Source organism: Manacus vitellinus, unplaced genomic scaffold (assembly GCF_001715985.3).
Source record: "Manacus vitellinus isolate BGI_N305 unplaced genomic scaffold, ASM171598v3 scaffold_43_pilon, whole genome shotgun sequence".
NCBI lineage: Eukaryota > Metazoa > Chordata > Aves > Passeriformes > Pipridae > Manacus > Manacus vitellinus.
In genome coordinates, this window is record NW_021940560.1 from 5787465 (window position 1) to 5799533 (window position 12069).

The 12069-nt window shown below is 42.6% G+C and overlaps 2 protein-coding genes across 2 annotated transcripts in view; one reads left to right on the plus strand and one right to left on the minus strand.

The window, feature by feature from the left end:
- The window catches only part of NXPH2 (neurexophilin 2), a 37356-nt gene extending 25456 nt beyond the window's left edge, over nucleotides 1-11900 (plus strand). The window contains exon 2 of the mRNA XM_018078895.1: nucleotides 9076-11900. Within this exon, the coding sequence (XP_017934384.1) occupies nucleotides 9178-9819 (642 nt within the window). The 5' untranslated portion in view covers nucleotides 9076-9177 and the 3' untranslated portion in view covers nucleotides 9820-11900. The remainder of the gene's footprint in view (nucleotides 1-9075) is intronic.
- Nucleotides 1-12069, minus strand: part of SPOPL (speckle type BTB/POZ protein like) — a 50670-nt gene that overhangs the window by 2531 nt on the left and 36070 nt on the right. The window lies entirely within an intron of this gene.

Sequence of the window (12069 nt, forward strand, 5' to 3'; positions counted from 1 at the left end):
CAAGACTTTTTTCAGAATTTCACAGAAATTCTGTAAACAGAAAGGTTTACATTTAAATTACTTCCCCACCCTTAAAGAGTGAATGCCTTATATATAGTAAAGGAGTAAAACTACTTAGTGATATCAGAAAAAAATTATAAGACTTACTCCTACACAAACATACAGAAAAGATACCTGTTTTTTATCTCAAATATCTCTATTTTAGATTTAAGGGGGAAAAACCCTGAGAGTTTAAGTCTTCAAGAATAGAACTGGTGCACATTTTTTGGCAAGAAACATTTCTCAGAACAAATTTTCTGTTCTCTCAGCAAAAAGGTAGATCAATTCAATTCATGGATATAATTTAAAAGCTATCTATGCTCTAAGCAATTTATCCAATTGAGGCTGGAGGGAACACTTCAGAGAACCTAAAACTACTCATCAGGGCTGTGAGAAAGACAGCACATACTTTCCACAAATACATTTTTGAAATAGGAAATCTTTGGATGCTTTATTTTTAATTTTCACTCTTTTCTTCTTCTGCTTCTTCCTCCCAATTTTATTTCTTTACTGAAGTGCTGTTTTAGTAAAACACTATTTTGCTTAGTTGTACAAATTGGAGAATTTTCAAGTGATTTTTTTTTTTCTGTAAAATACAATACTGAGTTGGAAGTCTAAGTTTTGTTTAAAAAATATGCAAATAAATTCTATCCAGAATTGGAAATTTCTCCCAGCATACTTCTTTTAGATTTGTATTTTTGTCTGTGGGTTATTTGGATGTTATCATCTCATATTCTCATTAAACTAAAGATTTCTACCTGCACTATCCCCAGACTTTAGGCGTATATAGATGCAGACAGATCTTCTGAGGAGTAATGACAAAGCAAACTGCCCTTCATCAGCTTCCTGCTCATCTACCTGGAGAGCAGAGGGGAAATTCACCATATTATAGAGAGGGAAAATAGTGCTGAGTCAAACACTGGCTCTCATGCTTCCAGTTTATGTTTTCTGACTTACCTTCTAGAACAGTTTGGATCTCTTGAAAGGCTAAAAAGCAAGGGAAAGCTTCAGGCTCACCCTTATTGTCGTGTCTGGCTGAACATGAGCAGCCAGTGTGTACCAGGGTGGCCAAGAAGGCCAGTGGCATCCTGGCCTGGATCAGGAATAGTGTGGCTGGCAGGACTAGGGAAGTGATTCCTCCTCTGTACTTGGCACTGGTGAGGCCACACCTCCAGGTCTGGACCCCTCAATTCAGGAAGGACATAGAGGTGCTGGAGTGAGTCCAGAGAAGGGCAGTGGAGCTGGTGAAGGGTCTGGAGCACAAGTCCTGTGAGGAGCAGCTGAGGGAGCTGGGGGTGTTTAGCCTGGAGAAAAGGAGGCTCAGGAGTGACCTTATCACACTGTACAACCACCTGAAAGGAGGTTGTAGCCAGGTGGGGGTCAGTCTCTTCTCCCAGGTAACAAGTGGTAGGACAAGAGGACATAGTATTAGGCTGCACCAGGAAAGGTTTAGGTTGGACATTAGGAGGAATTTTTTCACAGAAAGGGTGATTAGACCTTGGAATGTGCTGCCCAGGGAGATGGTAAATTCACCATTCCTGGAGGTGTTTTAGGAAAGACTGGATGTGGCACTTGGCACCACGGTCTGGTTGACATTGGTCAATCAGATCGGTGATTGGTGATCAGTCATAGGTTGAACTGGATGATCTCAGAGGGGTTTTCCAACCTAATTGGTTCTGTGATTCTGTGTTACTGTGTTGTGTCTCTCAGGTATTTAAGCTGTACTCTTGTTTAGCAGTATTAGTTGACTTTCAGACAACATGTCAGAGAATATTAACACTGATACACAGTTTAGTCTGCCATTTCTCCTCTTTCCATCACTTTCCTGTTGCACCACTTGGACACTTCCTCAGCAACGCTTTGGAGGAAGCCCTGTCACCAGTCATGGGTAGCAGGACATGGTACAGGAATGATCACTTCCCTTCCATCGGCGGGGATGCCAGTACAGCATCCCTCTGCAGAGGGGGAATTCCTTTGTGGGATGCATTAGTAGGATTACTGCTGTGGTTTAGTTGACATGGTGGTGTTGGGTGGAAGGTTGGACCCAATGATCTTGGAGGTCTTTTCCAACCTTAATGATTCTATGATTCTATTTACAAGCAGAAAATTTAATGGGCTGCAAGGTTCAATCATGAAGGCTTTCTTTTCTGCTGAAGCAGCTTGTCATAGTTTTAACTACAGGAAACAGAGCGAAGTTGTTAAAGTAATCCAATTATATTGGTCATTGAACAAGGGGTTTCTCACCACCTTCCCTGAGTGAAAAAAAAAAGGTAGCAATAGCTGTATGAGGCTTTAAAACTTTCCAAATTACAACCTCACTAACTTGGAGGACTCCAAGAAGTCTGAGTACCCTGCCACCATTCATCCAGAGATCAGCGCTCCTGACTCCCTGCTCTGTTTTCCCCCCATATGGATATCTTTGCTGAATTTGTCATGCTGAACTCCACAGTCCCTCTTTATCACCTGTTTCAAAATGAGACAGAAATCAAGCAAGTGGACTCTGAATTTGTGACTTAATTTTTTCTTTGCACCAGAGTATTTTAAACAGTCCATCATCGCCCACAGGAGAGAGAAAGCCAGGCACAACAACCTGCTGGTGTTTATTTATTTACAGCTTAGCAAGGGAGAGGTTGTGCAAGTGTAGGAAAGTGTTTCAGTTGCCTGGAGAGTGAGGGCATCCTTAGCTACAAGGTTCAGTCTCTCTTCTGGATATTCACATCCCACCACCCCCATTAGCATGAATATGACCAGTAGTCATATTCCAATCCCATTTTTGCCTGTGTGCTGCTCACACCTCTCCTTTTTTCCAGGTTGCAAACTGGAAGCACTGCTTCCAGAGCCATGTAGGGCACACAGACCCTGTGCTCAGCCCCCATTTGAGATGTCTTTTGTAAATTCTTTTGTTTTTCAAACTTTGTCAAAAGTAAATCCCTGCTCACTCTGTCCTTCCCCACAGCTCAGCTCTCAGTGGATTATGGAATCATAGAATGGTTTGTGTTGGAAGGGACCTTAAAGCTCATCTCATTCCAACCCCCTGCCATGGGCAGGGACACCTTCCACTAGATCAGGTTGCTCAAAGCCCCATCAAACCTGCCCTTTTTGCTTCATTGAAAAGCAGCTTTCTGATATTGGGGCAGGCTGACCCACACAATTTTGTTTTCTCAGGGGAAATCCATAAGCTTCCCAGCAAAATTTTGGGGAGACAGGATCAAAAATTAAAAATTTCCAAGTAAAATCCAGAGGATGTGTTTGGGCAGCTGAAGATTGAGGATTATTAAGGATTTTTCTGCGTGGTAGCCTAAGTTGTTAATTCACAGCTTCCACTCCTGGCAGAAGCTGCAGTGGTAAATGAAAGTTAATCCATCTTTCAATCATGAAAGCACACGGGCTGATAACATCCTGAAAAATAGGGCTGTGACTTGATGGAACAAACATGTTTCTTTTATACAGTTCTGCTGAAGGATGTTACTTAACTCCCAAATTCCTCGAAGCATCCCTGACAGCAGTCACATCTGCTGCCATAAAACCCACCATGGCCTCTGTCTTTGGAAAAAAAAGTATTTAATAATCTGTAAAGTTCAAGCTCAGCTTTTTGTGATGAGTTATTAGAACCCGTGATCATTTTCTCGGGGGAAAAAAAAAAGGCTAAGAGGCTATAATGGAACACAATTTTATGGGTTTTTTCTATTTAATTGATGATGGGCTGAGTTTTTATTAATATTTCTGGGCTCCAGCATAAGATGCTGAAAAAGCTAATATGAGATCATTGTATCTGGTTAATGTGTGTGCTTTGCAAAATTGATAAGGCCTGTCAAGACATAAATTATTTAATATTTGATAAATGTGTGGAAATCACTGAATTTTCAAACAGACAAAGCAGAGTTATTTCTCTCCCCCTCCATGCACTCCCTTCAAACTGGGGCTTTTGTGCAGCTGCTTGATGATGCTGCATTATGCTCACGGCCTGTGAGGCTCCAAAATCACCACGGGGAAAGACAGAGAAGGGTCCTCTGCTGCTGCAGAGGGGACACAAGTATAAACCCATGGGACACTCAGGCACAGAAGCAGCAGAGAGTGAAGAGACCACTGGAATCGTCCCCCAGTATGAATTGTTCACTGGTGTAACTGGGGGCAAGAGGAGGTGACTGAACACCACCTCCCTCCCACCACCCCTTCCTCTCCAGCGGTGGGATAAAAAGCTCCCGGCAGCACCAGTGAGTGGCCAAATGGTGCTTCAGAACTGTTTATTCCAACAGACTGGTTCATTTCAGCTAATTGCCAAGAGTTTTTAAATGGTTCCTGGCAGGGGTGAAGCCAGAGGAATAATTGCTGGTGATTGATGAATAACCTGGATAAAATTCCCAAAGCATCAAAACTTATTAACTCTTGCACAGGGACACCTGCTTTTATTTAGTGCCTTGCCCACAGAGAAGGACATGGGAATGAGTTCCAAATGAACCCAAATTTGGGCAAATAGAGAAAATAGAGCATTTATTGATACCAGTGTCTCAACAATGCAGGTTCATTTCTCAAAAAATATCTCATGGTAAATGTTATTTAACCCTGTGTGGCTCTGCCATGGTCAGGATCATGCATGGAAGAGGGAGGTTTTGAAGAGTAATCACCACCTTTCAGAGAAGGGCACAGCAAGAACCAAAGGTTTAAAGTTTAAAACTCCATAAACATAAACCACATCACGGTGGTTTGAGCTGTTCTCGTGGCTTATGTAGTGAAAGAAAACAGCAAGGCACGCTGTGGATACAGCGCATCTGGATGGGTCCCAGTGCTTCTTACTGGAACACATCTACGGGCTAATGGAAATTTTAGGGTAACTGGGTGCCCTTTTACAGCCTCTGTAATAGGGAAAAAGATTAGGTGATTTCTTCTGTTTGGAAATTGATGGTTTGGAAGGAATGGGAAAACGCAGGTGCAGCAGAGGAGAACTCCAGCAATAGCCATCTATTTAAATGGACACACTAACCTCCCTGAGCTCGTATTTTTCAAATACCCTACCAGCAATATTTTTCACTATAGAGATGCATTATAGTGAAATGGAAAGGTGCTGAGGAAGTAATTTTTTTCCAGCATGTGCTGCATTCTTTTAATACAGAATTTTTTTTATTGCCCGGAAATTGCTAAAGCAAAGTGAATAAACATATGAACAAAGCGCATCGGCCTGTCCTCGCTAGGAGCAAAATGTGACCATCCAGGGAAGGGCCTTTGGGTTCTCTTATATTGCAGAAAGGTTTATTCAAAACAGGGGAAAAAAAATCTGCACACCACAAAGGTTTTACATCACAAAAGCACAATTATTATTCACATTTCTGAACAATGCCCCCTCATTCGTGCTCCTGCATCAGGCACTGAGCAGAACAGGGCGGTTCTTTGTTAGACACCTTTTTACTAAACATTTGCAAAATACAACCAATGTACCACCTCGAGCCCACAAAGTCCCTTCCCTGCAGCCCACTGAGCTGACAGCTCTGTCAGCCTCTGAATCTCGCTCCTCTAATGAAATCAGTGAAACAAGACAGCACCAGCATGGATCAGAGTCAAGAATTAAGGCTGGGCAACATTGGAGAATCCCACAGCCTGAAAAGTAGTTCAAAAAGGAGGAGGAAAAAAATACTTAAGTGTAAGATACAACTTTTAGCAGTGGCTGGTGATTGCTGTCTGGGCTTTAAACAGGGGTATTACGTCCTTATAATTCAACTTATCAACGATTTCATGTTCCCCTCTTATGAAAGCTGTTGTGTTGCCACGTGAAATAGCCCAGGTCACTGTAGCTCCGGGGGTGTGTTTCATTATCCCATGAGTACACCTCATTTGGTGTAACACATACATAAATAAAAGTAGTAGTAGCCTAGCACAGTGCAACTCTGCGATTTCACCATCACGGTTTTGAAATACTTGCGCCCTAATACGTTATTGATGTGGCAAACCCACCTGGTTGTAGCATGCATTGATGTTTCCCACCCTTCCGCCATCCCAGACCTTATACCCACATATTTCTTCTTTTTCTATCAGAGCCTTCAGCAAAGCACCGTCGGGAAAGCAATGCCCTGCTTTCTCATTTGGAGTGAGAGCCCCCTGAAGAGACATACATTGAGCATTATCCGTAGCACATGACTCAGTATCCTCTAGATCTCCTCATAAAAGGCGAGAGGAGAAAAGCCAAAGAGCCATTGCAGGGATTTCAATAAACATTGCAGAAGACAAGTAGCCCAGAAGGACAACTGAGTGTGTTCCTGTGCCCTTGCCAGAGGACAGTCAGTGCTGGATGCAGACACAAGCAAAGCCAGAACCTCCTGTGAATCAAACAGCTTCATTTCTACATCATTTCACCTTAAAATTTCCAATTTCTTTTCCTATGGCTCAGTTACTAACAGCAATACCAGCTATAGGTGCCCATGGTTTGAATGGCATTTTAAGTAGCACATCATTTAGCTGTGTAAACACAGAGGAAAGTTTCTGATATTACGGCAGTGCCAGGCCCCTGGTCCCAACTGCAATCTGGAAATGCAGCAGAAAAGTCTCTTTTTTGTGCTTCTCAAGGCCTCAGGTCAGATTTGGGGTGAAGGATGGGCAAATGTGTGCAGCACTTCTTTCTTCATCTGAGCAGTCACTGCTTTGCAGCAGAGGAGTGGTTTCCCTAGTAGTGGGGGTGGCCAGCTGTCCTTAGCATCACCAGGCTGATTTTGGGCTTGTGCAGGCTAAAGAGTGGCTGAAAAAAACACACATAAACATGGCAGAGCTTCACCAGGAGCTTTCCATCATGGTGGAAGTGATGCTTCCCCCAGCATCATTATGACAGTGCTATTTGGGCTGGTACAGATCAGCATCTATCACTGTTTCCATTAGAATCTCCTATTTTCCTGGGTTCATAGCTCAGCCATAAAAAAATATAGGATAGAGGCAGAAAGTTGACATACAAGGTCTCAGGCTGAGAGTGATCACTGTTGTCTTTTCTTCCCTCCTTTTTAATCTGAGGAAGGAAATAACATATTTCTGCAGAGACGCACCTGACCGCTGCATTTCCATCCAGCCATGGATTTATTTATAGTGATAAATAAGTGAGAGGACAAGTGGAATAGCCTTAAGCTGAAGGAGAGCAGGTTTAGATTAGATATTAGGAAGAAATTCTTTACTGTGAGAGCGGTGAGACCGTGGCACAGGTTGCCCAGAGAAGGTGTGGCTGCCCCATTCCTGGAAGTGTCCAAGGCCAGGTTGGATGGGGCTTGGAGAAACCAGGGATAGCGGACTGTGTTCCTGCCTATGGCAGGGGTTGGAATGAGGTATATTTATGATCCCTTCTGGCCCAAACCATTCTGTGATTCTATGATTTAGCAACAGCAATTGCTGCCTTTCAACATTCCAGCTGTGAACGTTGCTGCTGTTCATCATTTAATCTTAATTACTGCATTAGGGGTGATCAGGAAGGACATGTGGTAAGTGGATTGGGGCTCTGGTTTGGAGTCTATTGCTGGAGAACAGGCCCCAGTGAAAATTAAAGGCTTTGGAGTTTCTGATCTTTTCCAGATAATGAAACGAAAAACTACACTTTGTAGAAATAACAGTTGGATATTATAGAAATGGAACACTTCTAGGAACTAGAGGCGCAGAAGATCCCTTTGGGATCAGGAGCAGAGGGAAAAGCAAGCCCAGCATTGCAGTTTCCCTAGTGAGACAGGAAGCACAAAATCCCACCCCATGCAATTCAGCGTCTGTGCTCAATGCTTTGACTGCTTCAGGCAAACTTCCACCCCATAATCTTGCTACTGGATACTGAAAACCCTATCCTGTGTGTTAGTTATAGTGGGATCCACCACTGGGATCCTGGCACTGCCAGATTGATGATGAAGCAAGAGCAGCATTTTGCCAGGAGGAAGGGGCAGTAGCAGTTTAATGCCAGGGACATGAGCAGGACAACACTGTCCTTTTTTCTTTCCCTTTTAAGCATCTCTTTGTTCTGTTCACACATTTTATAAGAATAGTTGCAGATGAAAGAGTTTTTCTTCGTCCATTAGGATGATGGTGTAAGACAGTCCTGAAGAGAACAAACCCTGAAAACACATTCTCCAAAGCTTCCATTTCAACCTAAAATTTGAAACACAGATCCTGCTTCTGACCTCTTAAACATATGCTCCAGTTCTGCATTTTCAATAGGAATTCTCTGCCAGAGTGAACAGGAAGAATATACTTGGGAAATGTGTCTCTACATTCAGTTGGGAATTTGTTGTTGCATGTTTAACTCTGAAATCTAAGGCCATTCTGTTGCTACCAGAAGGAATTTTTTTGCTTTCTGATTGCAGACTTAGCTTGGCCTAGTCATGGTTCCCAAAACTGAGCTGTGCTGCATGGCTGGGATTGCTCTACACCTCTGGAAGGCTGGGCCTTGCTAAACACAGGCAGATGAGCAGCTGAAATCAGCACACCAAAAGTATGGTTATTTTTGTTGTGTCAGGCTGCGAGCACAAACACGCAGGTTAAGTTTAGAAAAAATGGAGAAGGCAACACCAGAAAAGACAAATGTACACTAAACAGTTCAGGACACAATTATTCCAGCAGAAAAGGATTTTAAGCCTGAAGCAGTTGGGAGATTAAGTGGGGAGAAAAACAAAGGGGAATGGAAAATCCCACTGTTCTATTTCACTCCATCTTTTAGGAGATGGGCCACTTTGCTCTTCAGGTTTTCCACTTTCTTCAGGCATGTTTTCCTCTAACAAATCTGTGAGCAGAGGGTGTCTGTCTGCTGTTGCACATCACAGCCATCAACCTGTCCAGAGGTTTATTCATTTGCCCCAGTGAATGGCTCCTGTTGAGATTTTTGTATCTTCTACAGGCTATTCTGAGTAAGATCCTTGAGTAAGATCCCCTCTTTCATAGGGCAGTAGAAATTACTCATTACAGTAAACCACCTGTGACTAGACTGATACAGACCCTACTGGTGTAAAAATAAATATTAATGGCTCCTTTTTTATCTCGACCATTTTATTTTCACACTTTACACAACTCCCTCTTTCTGTTCTGAAACAGGTATTCTGTGATGCCAATCAGGTTGTACAAGCTGCGGACGTGCTGGACTGGGAAGACAAGGATGCTGCAGAGACACTGGTTGACAACGTGGTCCACTCCAGGATGGTCAACCCCTTACGCCTGTTTGTTAAGCCATCTCCAGTACTGAAACACGGCCAGGTGTCCTACTCGGACAGCATAGAAAACTTTTGGGATTGGTTGTCCAACATCACGGAGGTTCAGGAATCTCTGGCACGAACTAAACGCAGACCTATAGTAAAAACTGGGAAATTCAAGAAAATGTTTGGATGGGGCGATTTCCACTCTAACATCAAAACTGTTAAGCTGAACCTCCTGATCACGGGGAAAATCGTCGATCACGGCAATGGGACCTTCAGTGTTTATTTCCGACATAACTCCACGGGTCTGGGGAATGTTTCTGTCAGCCTGGTGCCACCTTCCAAGGTGGTTGAGTTTGAACCATCTCCACAGTCAACGCTGGAGACCAAGGAATCCAAGTCCTTCAACTGCCGAATCGAGTACGAAAAAACAGACCGCGCTAAAAAAACTGCCTTGTGCAATTTCGACCCTTCAAAGATCTGCTACCAAGAGCAGACCCAAAGCCATGTCTCCTGGTTGTGTTCCAAACCCTTTAAGGTCATCTGCATTTACATCGCTTTCTACAGCGTCGATTACAAACTGGTGCAGAAGGTCTGTCCTGACTACAACTACCACAGCGAGACGCCGTACCTGTCCTCCGGCTGACACGGTGCAGTCAGCATCAGTCATAAAAATAAGCATTTCCACTAACCTTTTGGAGAAGAATATGTTTTTCCTATCAGGTTAAAAAAAAAAAAAGTCTTTAAAAAACTGTAGCTGTGTTTGTGCCGTATCGTAACTAATCAAACTGTTTATGTATCAGTCATTTTCATTTGAGACCGTTGCATTTTAGCTCTTGTCGTCATCCATAAGGGAACTGCCAGGCAGGCACGTGACAAAAGTCAAACAAAATTATGTCTGTAATGAACGCTGATCTTGAAAGTCACTGTTTTAAACTACTTCATGGCAGAGAGGTTGTCTTTTACTTAAACTGGACAGCACTTAGCGGGATCCTATTTCTCACTGGGAACTTTAGGTGACAATATAAAGAACAAATGATGAAGCAGCCTCACATCTACTCATATAGAAACTCCAAATAAACGGCTTTCCCACTGATTTCATAAAGAATGTTACAGAGAGGGCTCAAGTAGTCAAGTCCAAATACTAAGAGGAAGTGCTAAATCTAGGACAAAAAAAAAAAGGAAAGGAATCTGCATTTTTATGAGTTGTAGTAGCTGTAGGTACTCATTGAAGTGAAGAGTGAGTAGTTCTTCCTTCAGCCTTCTTACCCATGGATATGCAGTGATGTAATTAGACATTGATGAGCTTTAGTTTTTTAGACCCCTCAGGTGTGCACATGTGGTGTACATTCCTTCCTTCTGTGCTCACCACTGGTTTTGATTCTTCTCAAACATTCACATACACACCAGTGCTAGTTTTACAGCAATAGAGAATATATAAAAAGCCTGGAAAAGGGTGATCTCTGTTTAAGTCAACCTGGTCTAGCAGAAGGTGTCCCTTGGTGGAACAACATAATCTTTCAGGTCCCTTCCAACCCAAACCATTCTGTGATTCTGTGAAGCCTGAGGACTGTAACAGGGGCTGGCTTCCAAGCAAAGGAAGCAATTATTTTGCTATCCAGCCTCTTAGCATTATATGTTGCAGCAAGGAAAACACATCACAGCACAAGGATACCTGAACAACAAGCAGCTTTCTGCTTCATGGCACCAATTGTCTTCCTTAGCAGTGCACTGCACACCTTGAGTCAAAATACCAGCCACGACAAAAAGAGAGCAACAGAAATCTATGCATCTTCACCTCATAAAGCAGGTTTCAAACTATTAATATAAATATTCAGCCAGGCTTTCCCCTAGTGCAGAACAGAATCCCTCCAGTGCAGTTAGAACAATGGCTGGTCCAGCTGTGGTTTTGCTTCAACAGGACAGGTGCTGTCCCACCACAGCCAACAGCAGTTGGCTCTGGCAATGCAGGTTCCAGCATCAACTCCTGCGCTTTCTCTGGGTATTGATCCTGCTGCTGCTGCCAATTTGCTCTCATGGCCCTTTGTGACAGTTTGATGTCACAGGTACGGTGGAAGAAGCTGGCTGAGGAAGTGCTTTTTATTGCCTCCAATCGGACCTGCATGAAGGGTTCAAGAAGTTACACACAGTTTAAATAAAGCACTATTAAAGTACTCTGTTTGAGTGATGTGCACACAGACAAGTGACTATGGCAGCTTGGAAGGACTCACTCATGAGATTAATTCTGATTTCCTTGGTAGAGACTCACACAGAAAAATTACTCTGTTAAAAATATACGACTAACTGGCTGATTTGTTTTTCTCTTTAGGTGACAAATTTAAATGTGTGGTTTAGTTTGATCAATAATCTAAATGTTTTCCTTCATCTTACTTCATACAGAGTCTCTCCTGGTCTATAATGATGTTTTTTAGTTGGCCTATTCCTGTCAATTCCTACAAGTTGGTCTACTTTGTATTCTGTATAGCGTGTCCTCGCTCCAGCTGTACATGAGCTTGGATTTATTGCTACGAGTTCAGTGGTTGGTGCTTTTGTAACTTAGCTGTAAGCCATGATTTTATTGCCATGTATTTTTACTCAGCACTGTAGGCAATTAAAAGAAAACCCTACATGCTATTTATTGTAGAGTATGTGGAAACCATGTATGTATATACACTTAAATATGTGTACATATACAGCACATATGTGTACATGTATTTGTATGTAAATAAAGAGAGTTTACTAAATCTGGCACTTGCTTCTGGCCTATTTTATTATTTTTTTAAAAAATTTTGCATATATAAAGACACAAAGGCACAGCAACACGTCACTGAACATTTTTCCCCAGCAGGAATTTGTTTTTCTAGGAGATATTTAAATATGCGCTATGGCGAACTGT